Consider the following 15,783-nt stretch of genomic DNA (forward strand, 5'->3'; position numbering starts at 1 on the left):
CTGAAATATGTAAAATAAGTGAGAAGGTTTTATTTCAAAGAATAAGATGATTAACAGGGTGTGTACATGAAGAGATGCTTCTCACAAGTTAATTTGTGCCAGAGGTAAAATTTTGCATCATGAACATACTGTACATTTTGTCTTACCAAGACAACAGAGTTAGCAGCAAAGTGAAACAGTGTTCACACAAAATCCATAACACAGACAGAAAACAAAGGCTAAGACTAGGTTAGGGAACAAATGTACTTATTTCAAGTCAGTGCCTTACTGAATCAGACCCTAAGGCCCATCTAGTTCAACAGCAACCACACCAAGAACTTTGTGAAAGATGCTTAAGATTCCTCCTGTAAGCAGACGAACAGTAGATCACCACTGACATAAATCTGAGGTAGTGAGCTAAATTGTGTTGCGGTCACCTTTCCTTAGTGGTAGAGCTACTTTTTTAATTAGATCTTGTGTACTGAATAAGGCTGTGGCAATGGCCTCCCCTCCTCTTTGATCTAGAATTTGCTAATGAAAAAAACAGTGATTTAAGATGGCAGTGTTAAGAAACAAGAACTTATCACTTTATCTCTTTAGGCCTTTTCAACAGTGTCTACCTGGACCTGTATTTCTGAAGTCCCCCATTATTAGCATTTTACTAGACTGCTGCACTTTTGTGCGCTCTCAAACTTTTGAACACATTTTCTTTTCTTGACCTACATTTTTATATTCACATTCTTACAGCTTGGAATTTAGACCCGTGCAGATTCCACTGTGTGGTACTCTCCACTCTCACTGGACACTATGGAATCCTTTAGTAACAGTACTACCCTATCGCACCCGTTCAACCTAGCCAGTCATTCCACTACAGTTTGTAAGAGTCATTACAACATCCCACTACATTATTCTACTCTGTTTCTGTAATGCCTATTATTTCCAAGTCCTTGTCCACAGTTCAGCATTCTAAATCATCTGTTTCTACTTATGAACTTCTTGCACTTATAAACACACATTTCAGATGTTATTCCTGACTGGGAATCTGTTTTTATTTAACTCTTTGATCTGACATACTGCTGATTTTACAGACTCTGTCTCTGTGCTTCTATCCTTTCCCTGTCCTAGTTGTTCTAGCTGTTGTTTCCAGCCTCTCCATGATTGGCTGTGAAGGTACTTCTCTGTTCCCAGCATCACAGACAGCTGTCTCTGTCTGACTCACACTTCAGTTAAACACATACCTTGTTATTTTCCATAACAAGAAAGGTTCCATTTGGTATAAGGTTCAGCTACCCGCTTCAGTTTGTGTCTTGCTTTTCCAAAATGTACCCAAAAGCCAAAGAAACTAAAATTTCCTCTGGTCTGTACTATCTTCTCAAACAGACATGGAAACCCAGAAGATCCCTTTGCTTAATTGGATCTATGTCTGGAACTAGAAGCATTGCAGGGAAAACTATCACTGAGGCCTGGGATCTAAGAATTCCACCTACTTAGCTGTAGAAATTTCATTTCCAGGACCTCTCCCCTTTATATTCTATGTCCAGAGGTTGCCAGTACCAACATGTACTATGACCAAAGGCTCTTCCCCAGAAGTCCATCTAAAGCATCTCATTATATTCACCACCTTCACACCTACAAGTGAGTCTCCATACAGATATCTGTACTTCAAAATAAGATTTTTTTCCTTCTTAGGACCCTCTAAAAATAGGGTGTGTTTATATTTGGGGGTGCGTTATATGAGGGGAATAAGGTAATTTCCAAATAGGAAGGTCAAGGAAGTCAGGGCTGGGGTACTCACACTCTCAAATGTCCCTGTAAGTCATGTTTACAAACAGTTCCTTGCCCCTTGCTCTTCCAGTTCAACAACTGTAGGCTTGAGATATTGTACCTGCACTATGAGGGCTATGAACTACTTTTACCACATGCATATGCTTATTTTCCTTGTCATTTCATTGCCCTTTTTCTTTATAGTCATTTAAGCAGGGCAGTCATTTGATTTTACTATATATATATGCAGTTTTACTATATATATACATATATATGTGCATGCCTACGTGTGCACACACGTTCACACACCCATGCACCCTCCCAATAATATTGCTGCATGTTTAAAAAAAAGGAATTTCAAATGATGAGCAATTCTGTGATCTCAGTTACAAAAGTGTCAGTCCAGATTCACTCCAATTAATTCAATGCTCACTTTTTTTTGCCACCTTATACTAATTTCCAGGTGCGCCTAACGTAAAGTCCACTTACATCCCTGAGCCCCTTTATGTTTTTAAATATCCTTCCCATCAATTTAAAATCCATTTTGCATTTAACTCCCAAAGAGTGTCAATCCTCCCCTGCTCCCAAAGGTTAAGATCTCAAAAGATCCAGTTGTTTCAGGCACTCTAATTGAACCAAATTTTGATCTCCATTATAGTGATGTAAATCTGGAATATATTATGCATGAGCCCCACTGGCAATGAAAAGAGAATGACACCCTCTTTCTATTAGATAAGCAGTAATTAGCTAATGCCTGACAAATGATCTGGTAATTATATTATCATACTGCTGCCTGTAACCAAACTGCAACTTAAATCCAACTCAGTTTAGCAGTGCTACTACCAATTTATGCATGGGAAACTGAGAGGAAAATCTGGACCACTGCCTTCTTCTAAGCAAGTTACCTGATGAAGGACATGCTGTGTCTCCTCTGTTAAAGAAAAACATATTTTTGTTGCTAGTTTCAAAGCCTTCGCTTCATTTCCAGATGAAATCACATCACCGAATAGCACTCTCTTCCAGCAAGTACTAAAACCAAAATATTTGAACAGGTGGTCATTTGTTGCATTCCTCATCTGGACAATAAACTAAACAGCCAGGGAAAAAAGAACCCAGATAATAGAAGATCAAATATAGCACACATAAAAACAGTCCTTTAGCACTCAGATACATGTTGATGGACACAGCTGGAGAATGTGAGTAGAACATACAGACATTTAGTGGTATGTTGGATTGATGGCTCTCCATGTCATGGCAAGCTGGATCCTCAGCAAAAATGGGGAGTAAAATTAAAATGAAATGGATATTTAAAGGCATATTTTATACAGGGTACAACTCATTTAGTCATTTTCAATCAATATCAGATTCTGAACCCCAAATCCATTGCTAGGATTAAGTGCACAGCACTGATGTCACTGGACTTGAACCCTTGAACTTCAGCAATAAATTGGATCTAGAAATGTCAACAGTAGTCCCTAAATATTCTCTTCAGAGAAATCAATGTGGGGACACAGTTCATGGGACCAGTCAAACTAACAGGCTGCAAAACACCCAACATTAAAGTAAGAACCAGTTCTTGGAGCAGGGAGAGTAGGACAACAGAATACTTATTGTTTACAAATTTACAAAGCCAGCCACCATAGTTGTTTGTGCAATCAAGACAATAAAGAGCAATGGTCTGAGGTTGCAGCAAGGGAAGTTTAGGTTAATATTAGTAGAGGTTGACCGATATATTAGTTGTATATCTGATTGGCACTGATAAAAGAAAAATTAACATTATTGGCAATTGGCCATTTTTGGCCAGTGTAGCCGATAATGTTACTGATAAATGCTGCATGTATGTGCACAGCCACAGCATGCATGTGGCCAGGAATGTAGCCTGGCAGCATGGAGAGCAGCATCCAGCTGGTAAGTCTGTGGGGAGCAAAGAGTGTGGGGGAGGGAAGGGATGTAGCGGGGGGACAGATCGAGGCCCCCGCAGTGAGGGAGGGAGTGGGGCAGGGGCAGGTGCTGCCTAGCTGGGGCAGGGAGTGGGACAGAGCCACAGACGATTCGTCCTGGGGGCATGGGAGAGGAGTGGGGGGGAGGGCGGGAAGGGGGCCAGCTCCATGCCACTGCGAACACCTCTGGGAGAGGCATGGGGGGGATGTGCCCCCCGGATTTGTGTACAGGCTGAGGATGGGCTGCTCACTGCGGGCTCAGGGCCAGGGGCTGCAGTTTGCCTGTTCCCCATGGGGGGGCTGGGTGTGAGCTGCAGTCAGGGTGGGTGGGGGTGCGATAGGCAGTGGCAGCACTGAGGGGAGGGGCTAAAGGAAATACCCAGGTGGCTGTAGCCCACCCCGTAGCCCTCCTTCCAATGCCACCACCCACCCCACCCCTGCCTGCCCCGAGCAAAGCCCTGACCCAGCCCCCACCAGGAAGAGGCCTACGCAGCTCCTGGCCCCAAGCCAGCAGCAGGCAGCCCACTCTCACTCTGCACAAAAATCCAGGGGGCACAAGGCTCCCACGCCTCTACCAGGGGTGGGCATAGCAGCAGGAAGCTGCTTCCCCCTCCCCCCACCCCTCTGCAGCTCCATCCTGTGTCCCAGTCCAGCTGGGCAGCGCCTGCTCCTGACTCTGACCCACTCCCCCGCTCACTGTTGGGGCCTCAATCTGCCTCCCTATGCCCCTTCCCTCCCCACCGCCTCCCCACAAACTTACCAGCCAGACACTGCTCTCCAAGCTGCCAGGCTGTATTCCTGTCAATAAGCTATCAGATCAGTATCAGCCGATATGGCTGGTTAATAACTGGACATGGGTATCAGCCAAGAAAATCTTTATTGGTGCATCCCTAGATATTAGGAAAAACTCTCTCACTAGGAGGGTAGTAAAGTGCTGGAACAGGTTGCCCAGGAGGTGGTGGAATCTCCATCCTTGGACATTTTTAAGACCCGGCTAGAAAAAGCCTTAGCTGGGATGATCTAGTTGGAGATTGTTCTGCTTTGAGCAGGGGGTTGGACTAGATGACCTCCTAAGGTCCCTTCCAACCCTCGTTTTCTATGATTCCATGATGATATTTATATGATGAATTATCCCCAGTCCATTTTATAGGGAAAGGAACCACACAATAACCCCTATACTTTGCAGTGAGTTTGGAAGGGCACAGGCAAAACGATACTGGGATCCATAGATTTTCTAAACAATGATGGCCTTCTGTGAGTGTTTATTTGAAACTTACAATTCATCTGCTCCAAGACACAACAGCTTGAGAGCTGTGAGCAGTCTCCAAGATGGCCCATCCCATCCAAACGTCAAGTTTCTAAAAATGCAAATTAACCAAAGGAAGAACACATAAGCAATGGTTATAGTTGTGTGCCCTTTACAGACTTATCACATTGCAAAGCAGTAACAGCCAGACTTTTGCCCAGTGGCAGGATCCTCTTATCTCCATATATAGCTGGCAAGGGGCAGAAGAACTGTTCCTTTTCCCTGCTGATTCCCACAGCCAGAAGACTAGGTGGTCCCACTGCCTTCTGCTGAACCCTGACTCTGATTTTTAAGTTTCATTTGTCTTTTATCCACTTAAATGTTTTGCCAAAATCAAAAAAGATGATGCATATGTATCTAACCAACTCATTTTCTTGAAGTTAGAAAAAAAGCAGTAATCTTTATTTCAGCAAAGAAACTGAACTTTAACATGCACACATACCAATACTTACTCCAAAAGGCTATGATCCTTTAGAATGGAAAGTTTTGTATTCCTCTTCTTGTCCCCTGGAAAGACACATTTAAGAAGAGTATCTGCAAAAATATATATATTTAAAAGTGTTTCAATAAACAATTAACAGGGAAAACAACCAACTTGATTTCTAAGTGTTTTATCATACTATAGTAATAAATAATTTCCCAACAGAACATTATGTAAAGACAAGCCACTGCCATGCTCTGAAGAGCTTTAATAGAGATTTGACTTGACTACAAATTGCAAGTGTTTCACATCTCAAAGGAGCACCCAGCCACCAACTGAGTTCTTAAAGTGGTATCCTGGCTTAACTGATGTCAACAGCAAAACTTCAAAGCAGGCAGGATTTCAACCTTAATTGCAATGCTAAATGAAAACACAATTGCAATGCTAAATGTTAAATGAAAATACAATTCCAGAAAAGTGAAAGTAATTTAGGAGAGAAAAAAAACACTTTCCATTAAAAATCTCTATTAGATGGTGGTCAAAATGGCAAAAATGAAATCAATACAGTATTCTACTTTATTTTTGCATATACATTATTATGCTGCTAAAAATAACTACAGTGTTCATACTGGCCACAGGCTAGTGGAATGGAACCATTTATGCTTCCTAACTGCTCCTTATTTACATTAGCCCAGACCTTCCAAATGAAAAGATAGAGCGCCAATAAACTAAGCTCCCCATTCTGTAGTATTCCATTTCCTAAGTCTAAGATTAGTCTATAGCCCAACCTGTTGAGACATAAACACTACTATGTGGGTTATCAATGGCAATAAATCCATATTCTAGCAGGAGTCGCTGATTATCATGAGGTCCATAACAGATAAACACTTCTTTATATTTTCTGCAGTGTGAATCCATTCTAATTTCATAACATCTCGTCTGCTCATTAAAGGTACCTTTCACCTTTGAGAAAGAAAAAAAGACATTTGGGTTAATGTCAGGGAGAAAAAGAAATACCACATCTAGAATACTAAAGACTAGCAATATTCATTGTTTTTACTGTACCATAATAAAAGGGTATAAACATCTAGCATTCAATGCAAACTGATATTGAAAATTAGAGTTTTCTTTGTTACACCCAGGGCCTATTTTCAGGCCAGCTGGGCTCAGATGAAAGATCTCCTCAAATTATTTATTTATTTATTTATGCAATTTATATGCCATCCTTCCCAACAAGGGTCAGGGTGGCTTACAACAAAGGGGACAGAATAACTTAAAAGGCCACCTAGCAAAATAACAAATCAAAACAAAGCAGAGACCCACTAACTAATTTTTGGCCTAGTTTTGGTTTCTAAATGACTGTCTAAACAGTAAGGTCTTGCAGTCCTTTGGAAAGATGCCCAGGTTCAGGCTCTGATGGGCTTCAAGAGGGAGGGAGTTCAAGAGATAAGCAGCTATGGGAAATCACCTCCCATGTGTTTTTCCCAAGAAAACTTGGTGTACCAATAGTACTTGCAGGAAATTGCTCTTGGCTGGCTTAGGGATCATGATGGGGTATAGGGGAGAAGGCAGTCCCCTCGGTATGTAGGTTACAGGCTGTTTAGGGATGTATAATTCAGAAGCAGTTCTTATGCCCAAAAGGCTACTGGGAGCTAATGCAGACACTAGAAGACTGGAGTTATGCGTTCCTGGTGACCCACTCCCATCAGGAGGTCTACAGCATTCTACACCAGCTGCAGTCACCAGATGGTTTTCAAGGGCAGCCCCACATAGAGTGCATTGCAATAGTCTACCCTCAAGATTACAAAGGCATGGCTGATGGTGGTCAGATCAGATCTGAAAGGGTCAGCCTTCTCATCAGATGGAGTTGGTGAAAGGCACTCCTAGCCACCACTGCCACTTGAAGATCCAGAATTACAAATCACATACCATATCCAAGAAGCAGAGCAAAAAAACGCCCACTCAGGGGACACAGAGTCAAAGATGGCTCTTACTGATGTCCTGCCATGATTCCATGCAGTTACACGAGCCAGTTTGACCCCTGCGATGAATTAGACCTGCCAGAGTTTGCTCTTGTGTATAACATCCTTCTGAGGACTCCCCTTAGGTTGGTCTGCACCCAGAAGTACTAGTCATTCCAGAAACCATGCCCTTGGCATACCTGTTTTGCTGAGCCTTGAGAGAGGGCAGTGTAGGGCTGCTTACAACAGGCCAACACAGTGCTTATACTGAAGGCAATCCTCTACCTGGGACTTGCGGATGTTTCATGTGCACCAACATAGTGGTGTACTGAGGTAAAGGTACCATGGGAGGGAGAATGTATTCCTATTTGACTCATAAAAATCTTACTTATTGTAACACTCCAAGTAACACGGTATGTTTCCGTGGCTCATGCATACGCAGCTACAGTTTTAATCCAGGTACGACCTCTCAGTGAAACCCTGTGTTCTCAACTCAGTGGACACAAAAATGTGTGTGCTATATCACGTAACACGACTGACAAATTAATGTCATCTTTGCTTGTTCTTACCTGAACATGTGGACTATGATTGAGCAGATCTAAATAAGGAGCCAGTGCATAAATATCTGGCTCTCTAGAGAAGCATTCCTTCTGTGGCTGTTTCATGTACACTGTTCTTGTATTAATGGTACACCAAGCCCACAGCAGGGCATCATAGGTAAAAACTGCCTCTACATTCTCTGTTAACAAAGGCTGCAGGGAAGAGAAGAAAGGCTTGGAAGAGGAGTAAAGCTCCTGGACCGCGGTTCTTTGCTCCTGAGCCTTCCTTCTTAAGGGATCAGGAAGAAGTTTCACTACTTCTTGTTCCAAACAAACAGGACAGGTATATGTCTTTGGTAGAATGTCAAGGTAAGGCTTCCACAGAGATCTTTCCCCAGTGTGTTTCTCTGCTATTAAAAATGTACAAAGTACTATCAAAGGAGACAGGGGAGGCTTCCATCTATAGAACAAACATAATAGAAATACAAAGGTGTGAGAGAGAAAATCCTACCACCACCATTCTTTCAAAACCTGGGGATTTTAACACACAATTTCAATGGCAAACTTCTTTGTTGTTCACCTCTAAATGTCTTTTTCATTATTTCTATTTTTTTTTAATTTTACTGGCATGCTGTGAAAATGAATTCAAATAGTAAAAGTTGTTTAAAGCATGTAAAATACTCTTCAATATTCTACAGTAGCTTCTGTTCTGAAATTTCAAAGAAATTGAAATACATTCATTTAGTGCTTTGTGTCCTCATTCTCTTACCACATGCATGGTCAGTAATTGTGGACAAGTAATGTACAGATCCAGGTATATAAGAGGCTCCATGCTTTAAAGCTTTACCTATTTGAATAGTTTTCACATGTGTAAACAGTCTTGTTGTAACCAAAGGAAGTATTCAGACAAGTATAATGTAAGACCTTAACATCAGTTCAAACAGCAAACTGACTAATGTATGAGGAATAGTAAAGATCAACTGAGAAACTTCTTAAAGAACTGCTTCGTTTCCTCCACTTACCTTGCAATGTATTTCCCAAGGTAACTATTAAGGACAGTGGCAGTGGTGAGTAAGCATTTTTCAGGCAATGAAATAATCAACTCCTCTGCCTTTGGGGAAAAAATTAGAGTAAAAGTTAGATGAACAGTTTGTGGGTAACTGGTGACTGGCTAACAAGAATCACCTCTCCCCTTGACAGAGGGGAAAGCATTTCAAGCTAGATTCTCTTACGCACCAAAACTCTCCTCAAGACAGTGGAAAGAGTACCCTTAAGGGACTATGCTCTACCCCACCACATCTCCTCCTTGATATGCCATTTACACTAAACAAGCGGGCAGAACTGCAGGAACATGGCCTGGACACAACACCCCTGGACCTGCAGGAAGACCCCTTTGATGGAGGTATTTGCTAATGGACACCCTTGGGCACCAAGGGACTATTAACAACTGAAGCACAAGGTGTTATTTCATCAACCTCCTCTCCCTTATAGAAAGTGCATGAGGGATCAGGAGTTGCTGTAGCTTATGAAGGGGACTTCCTTAACAGACAACTGCTTCCTGCTCCTCAGAGTACAAAAGATATGCTCTCAGACTGACTCTGGACTATTAGGCTTTCTTAGGCACAAGATTGATTCTGGGCCAGAAAATCTACACCTGCTTCTACTGTTCATGAGGCACAAGTACTAACCTGAAAAGCTTTTGTGGTCAATAGTCCTCTTCCTGTATCTGAAACAGCACAGGAGCAAAGAGAATGATTTAAATACAATTTACACACTTGTCTTCCCCATAAGACTATAATAAAACTAGAGTTCATTAAAACTGGCCTGAAAAGGGAAACTTAAAAGCTTAAAAATTCTAATACAATATAGAATCAGCGTTAGGGGCCCCTATGGACTTTCTCCATCTTGGGCGCATCTACACAAGACATTTATTGCGGAGTAGACTAATTCACTCCACAGTACATGTCTTGTGTCTACACGTGGCCCTATGAGGCCACAGGAAACTAATTAACTCCACAGCAGGTTGTACTACTTGTAAATATAGGTCTTGGTTGTACTTGTACTTGTATTTACAAGTAGTACCCTGCTGCAGAGTTTTTTACTCCACAGTACTGCACATGTAAATGCTGACAGGCCTGGCTGGGGCACGAGGGTGCTTCAGGGCAGGGGCCGCCTGCCGGCTAGCCCTCATTGGAGCACCCCATGCCCCAGCCAGCCCCTCTGCTGCATGTTGAGCCAGGTCAGAGCAGCCCCAGGCTGGGAGGCTGGCCCCCTGGGCCTCCTGTTAACCAGAACTGCTCCAACTCAGCTCAAAGTGCTACAGTCCTGGGCACATATATAAAGGTGGTGCCCAAGAGCAATAAACTCTGGTGTCTAAGTGCCTGAGTTTATTGTTTCACCTTAATAGCATGTGTAGACACAGCCCTTATGTATGAACTTTGTTTCTCTCTCTCTCTCTCCCCCACTTCAGACTTGTCTCTGCTCTCTATCACATTCTTGGGGCCTTCTCTTTAACTCCTGCATCTAAACAATCTCCCTGTATTCTTCCATTTTGGAGACAAAAAGATAAATAACTGTTAATTTTCTCTGTAAAAACACATCTTTCTGTTTTGCTAGTGCTGCTTTTTATGGGCCATTAGTCTTATGCTCAGATTTTTAACCATGACCTTGCAATATCTAAGCACAATGTTTTTCCTCAGTTTATGCTACATACTATCTGCTCTCTTGCAATTTAATGCTATTAGACTGTTCAAAGTACTGTATTTATTAAAGAAATAGGCATACATAAATGTCTATAGTAACATTCCCCAGTGCCTGACATGTATTGCTATCAACTTCAGTCCACATCTATAAACTTTGCTTACCACATACTGATATGTTTGTTCAATTAATGAGCCAAGTTAAATGAGGAAATGCTAAGGTCCTGGCACTTATGCAACATAGTTTACTCCTGTAAGGAGCCCTATTAACACTTAAGACCTCAATCCTACATGAGTGGATCCCAAGGCCTTTATAGAATCTCACTGACTACATGCATCTCCAAGGCACAAGCAGCGCTGTCCAGAGATATCAGAGAACAAGTTAGCTCAGGTACTGGAAGTAGTATAGTTACATTAAAATGGAACTCTGGATAGGCCAACTAGCAATAAACTGCTTTACAGAAGAGCTATCTAGTCCAACCAGAGTACCACACTAATGCAGCTAGGCCAAGTTATCTTGCTTAGAGCTAGGTCAGGTTTTTTTCCATGTTCCTGCACTATGCCAAGGACACAAATCCCAAGCATCCACCAGTTAGGAACAGCTTCCAGTTCTTGGGTCTCCAAATCTATTTATGAACTTACCCTTGTATACAGTTGCTTGAAGGACAAACAAGGCTTACTGTCTATAGGTCGGGACAACAAAGACCTATCCCTAAAGTCAACCAGTCAAGTAGGAATACAAACCACTGTCAGCATTAGACAGCCCTGGAGCAGCTGTATGTTGCCAGCCTTGTCCATTTTCAAGAGGCCTAAGCCAAGCTGCAGAAATATGGCTAAGCAGAAGGCCTCAAAGCCTGCTTCTGAGTAACCATAGTGTGAACCTTTACATATGTGACAACTAGCTTGGTCAGCAAAGTAAATAAAGCAATCAATATGTCTAACTAAAGCAGTAATGAAATACAATTAAACAAAGCACAAGCCTGAAAAGAGACAGTGTAAGAGAAGACTATTAAATTAATAGTCTGCATAAATTAATCCAAATATACTATATCATAGCTTTATTTAAAATATTAGTAGTAGTGATTGATGTAACCAAATGTATTAGATGCTATTTTGCTATAATAGATATATTTTTGTTAAGATGCTGAGATAATTTGTAAAAACAAAACAGCCTTGCGTAAGAAGACTATAAACTAAGATAGGGAAAAAGCAGAACAGTGTTGAACAGCATTCCACAATGGGGAAGAAAAGGAGATAAGAAACCCTCCCTTTTATTTTCCCAAAGATATAAATCCCAGCTAACTGACATCTGCCAAGTCAACAAGAGATCCAGATCAGTCCAGTCTCAAAAGGTTCAGTAACACAAAGAAATTTAAATAAAACCAATCAGAGGTTATTTATTACAATATAAGAGCCAGACATTTATAAATATGGGGTATAGGCTAGAACAAATTTCGGAGATCTCAGCAAATTCTGGAAGACTTGCTGCCAATGTGTGCCACCCTCCTCCCACTCTCGAGTCTCCCCAGCTGCTATAGGTGAGAACCTATGTTGTGCTATCTCAAGTAGCCAGACACACTTTGGGATAAATGTTTGTTTTTGTATTTTGAAGTGCAAGCAAATAAAAGGCTGGACTGTATACCTGTTTCTGCCTCTTTTATCAGGAGCCAACCTACAAAGTTACTTGTAATCTGGGTAACATGTAAATACTACCTGTAATTCATTAAAACTAAAGCATTACCTGAAAATTGTGCTGGCTTTAAATGATTGTCTTCAAATCCCCTTTCTTTCAGCCATTTCTTAAGCTGTATATATTCCAGTTTGTGACTATAATTTACTAAATTAAGAAGAGAGAGTGATTATTTTACAGACCCATTTTAATTAAAATCATGGTGCTCTTACTGTAGAACAGTTTGATGCTACACGAAGATGGGTATTTTTTAATAACATACAATAAAGCCCAAAGTAAGACAGTGAGAAAGCCTTCAGTCTGCTAGGTTCAGGATGTGGTAGCAGAGCAGTTAAGGCATCTTGCTATGGCTCTGAAGGCATGAGTACAAGACCTGCACCAGGCTCAAACCAAATGCTGCATCGCAGCAGGCCCAGCTGTCAATGTTACCTAGTTATTCAGACTGGGGAGTCAAAGGCAGCTGGCCACATCATTCAATGGTGTGCTGCTGGCTAAGAACTGGTGTGCCTCATGCCTGCCAGCCCAATGGGCTGTTTAGTTTGGATGGGCCTGCCTTCGCTAGATTCTGAACAACCCCTGTGGCTATTTATTTAATTGGAAATTGAAGGTACTCAGAACAACTACCCAGGGCTTTGCAGGATAAGACTCAAAGCAGTAGTGCTCAACCTTCTGGCTCTGTGGGCCTGAAGTGTGGTACATGGCCAGTCTGCAGGCCAGATCAGGCCCTGTGGCCTAGAACTACCTCCTTCTGTCCCCCATGAACTGGGATTGCATCCTGGGGGCCCAGCACCACCCCCTCTGACCCCCAAGGTATGGATCCCGGGGCCTGACACTGCCCCTGAGCTCCAGGAATGAGTCCCAGGGGCCCAGCACCACCCCCTTCCCATCTCCTGCGCACTGGGATTCGGGTTCTGGGGTCCAGCACCACCTGCATCTAATCCTGTGTGCTGGGAACCAATACCCCGTCTGACATGCTGGGCCTGGGGCTTTCTATGGATCTGGAAATGTGGCAGAAGGGGTGCAATGCCATCATCAAATCACTGGACCTGTGGGGAGCCCTGCAGGCTACATGACACAGCAACATAAGCCAGATGTAGACCATGAGCCGGGTCTGGACTCAAAGAATTTAAGAGCAATTACAGTGGCCTGCATCAACCAGAAACAGAATCCATAGTGCCCACCCCCGGCAGACAGAAAATAAATGTTCTTTTGTATGTGACAGCTAGCACATGCAATCACTGTCTTTAAGTATGTAGGGAATTTAGCAGATATATACTGCAAAAAGATCTTTAGCTAATTAGTGTTGCTGTTTCCATAAAAGTGAGCAAGCAATAGATTAAGATGTACAGTACCTCCATCTGAAGGCAAATCTTTAAAATGTTTTCTTCTTCTCTTTCTACCTGTCCGACCTCTACTTTTCTGCATGTTAAATATCAGATCTGTAGGTAATATATGTTGCTTATGCACACAACCTGAACAAGAAAAAGAAAAGTTGGATTCTTTAATTTTAGTATTTCTTTTGGCTCCTCTGTATACAATACTCTTTTTTTTTATTAAAGATAAGCAAAAGAAGTAAAGCTCTGCATTGTGAACACATTTGCATTTTTCAGCTTAGAGAATTTATCACAAGCTATCTCTTGCTAGAGGAGGAAAAGGGAGAAAGGAGTCATCCTCAACACTGCTTGCACCAAGAACTTGGGACAGTTTCCTTTGGGGAAGCCTGGCATTTCTATATTTAAAATTAAGGCAGTTTCCACTCAGAAACATCCATTATCCTACAGCTAAGGTTATACGGCAAATTATTAGATCTCATATAAAATCCATATCAAAAAGGTTTACTGTTAAAGAAAGGCATTAATGAAAATGATACATATGTTTACAAATATTTCATTACCATTACAATTATTTTATTTACTGAATAACATTGGCATAAAAAACTTCAACTACCACTTCAATTCTGATCCACATGACACGCTTATCAAATCTCTCATCATGTTCCTCAATAAACTATCAGAACATTATGAATACACACACACACACACACTTTTATAAATTAACATATATTTAATGTATAACATACATTTATTAATGCCATTAGATTACAGATAATATTCCAATAGTCTATTAATGACAATATTGACCTGTGGAAATTCATTATCCACATTCTACTAACACCTAAACTGTAACCAAGGCAGCCTGCACATCATTTACACAGACACCTTTAATATACTTGATTAATGTTTGACCATTTGAACTATATCACTGGTGAGGATCAGGATGACAGATTTGATAAGTGCATCGTGTGTGTGTGTGTGTGTGTATACGTGTATATACTTGCATACATATAAACAGAGAGGGTGGGTGAATGTGTGTGTGCATATATACAAATTAATAAAAATATAATACAGATTTAAAAGAAAAAACTGAACAAACAAAATAGTTTAGCGTTCTCCAAATGCGCAGTCAAAAAAGCACCATTACAGAATGTTCCTGGATGCAGGCAGATCACCTGTCCCATGCACTTTACCAGGTATGTGTGTTCATTTTCGACTAAAAGGAGCAAACCTCTTTGAGGTAAAAGGATGTTAAGGGTAACAAATGCAGTCCTCTGAGCTCAGAGGCTCCCCTGACGGTTCAGAGCTCTGCATAAGGTTTTCCTTTCTGTTTCTGCTCTCTGGCCCTCTATCTCTATATGGCTCCATCTCTAAGGACCCTGCTACACATTCAAATTAAAGCTGGATACAAACTAGCTCTTGACTTGTTGCATGCATTCAAGCACTAACTTGGTTGCTAGTTGACTCTTTTTTATGGCTCGACAGTCATTTTATTTTTCTGGTGCAATAATTATTCTGCCCATGCAGCCACCCAGAATTTATCGTGTAGTTCACCACTCAAGTGTGTAATGTATGTAACATGTACCAGGTCACAGTGTGCTCAGTCTTCTGACAGCATCCTAAGCTGAGTAACACGCGGCCACTTCTGATGCCCTAGCTATTAAGCCATGACTTCACGCCCGTTCCAATTTTCTTTTTTGTTGTTCCACACATTTAGCTGATGTGTCCTCAGTGGCAGGAGGCTTATAGTTTCCTGTGTTGGGCCCAGTCCCCCAAGCTTTTTTCGGCACATCCAATATGTCTGAGCTGAGTAACAACAGTGAAACCCTGCTCAGCACTTGGGGCTGCTGAGAGTCCTTGCTTTTGCAAAGCATTTTCTGGAGGACTGAGAGAGTGCTGCCCATGACAGCAGCATTTCTCTACCTGTGGGCCATGACCCAAAAGTAGGTTGCTAGAATATATGAAACTTTGAAAACAGATTCTCCTTTAACAGAGAAAAACATGAGAAATGGTGGCTTTTCCCTTGCAGGCTGGCAGAGCTTCAGCGTGTGAGGGGCTGCTTGCCCCCCTTCCTCTTCACTGTCCCACACACTGGGGGGGACTGGGGCCTGGGGTCAGGGGACTGGGAGTGAGGGGCACTGGCTCAGCAC

At 41.9% G+C, this 15,783-nt stretch overlaps 1 protein-coding gene across 6 annotated transcripts in view; it reads right to left on the reverse strand.

Moving 5' to 3' along the window:
• SETD4 (SET domain containing 4) overlaps nt 1–15,783 on the reverse strand; it is a 35,275-nt gene that overhangs the window by 17,897 nt on the left and 1,595 nt on the right. For 3 of the 6 annotated variants that reach the window (XR_009459085.1, XM_019476381.2, XM_006271332.4), the window contains exons 2-10: nt 13,652–13,771; nt 12,351–12,446; nt 9,599–9,636; nt 8,933–9,021; nt 7,941–8,370; nt 6,199–6,373; nt 5,442–5,523; nt 4,961–5,041; nt 2,649–2,772 (exon numbers count right to left, since the gene is read on the reverse strand). Coding sequence is in view for 5 of the 6 variants with exons in the window: in XM_019476381.2 (XP_019331926.2) it covers nt 2,649–2,772; nt 4,961–5,041; nt 5,442–5,523; nt 6,199–6,373; nt 7,941–8,370; nt 8,933–9,021; nt 9,599–9,636; nt 12,351–12,446; nt 13,652–13,724 (1,188 nt within the window). In the remaining variant the exon portion in view is untranslated. Of the gene's footprint in view, nt 1–10; nt 511–2,648; nt 2,832–4,960; nt 5,042–5,441; nt 5,524–6,198; nt 6,374–7,940; nt 8,371–8,932; nt 9,022–9,598; nt 9,637–12,350; nt 12,447–13,651; nt 13,772–15,783 lie in introns of those variants that run through there. The other 3 variants (XM_059720729.1, XM_019476382.2, XM_059720731.1) reach the window with 3 other exon arrangements.

This window comes from Alligator mississippiensis, chromosome 1 (assembly GCF_030867095.1).
Source record: "Alligator mississippiensis isolate rAllMis1 chromosome 1, rAllMis1, whole genome shotgun sequence".
In the NCBI taxonomy this organism is placed as follows: domain Eukaryota; kingdom Metazoa; phylum Chordata; order Crocodylia; family Alligatoridae; genus Alligator; species Alligator mississippiensis.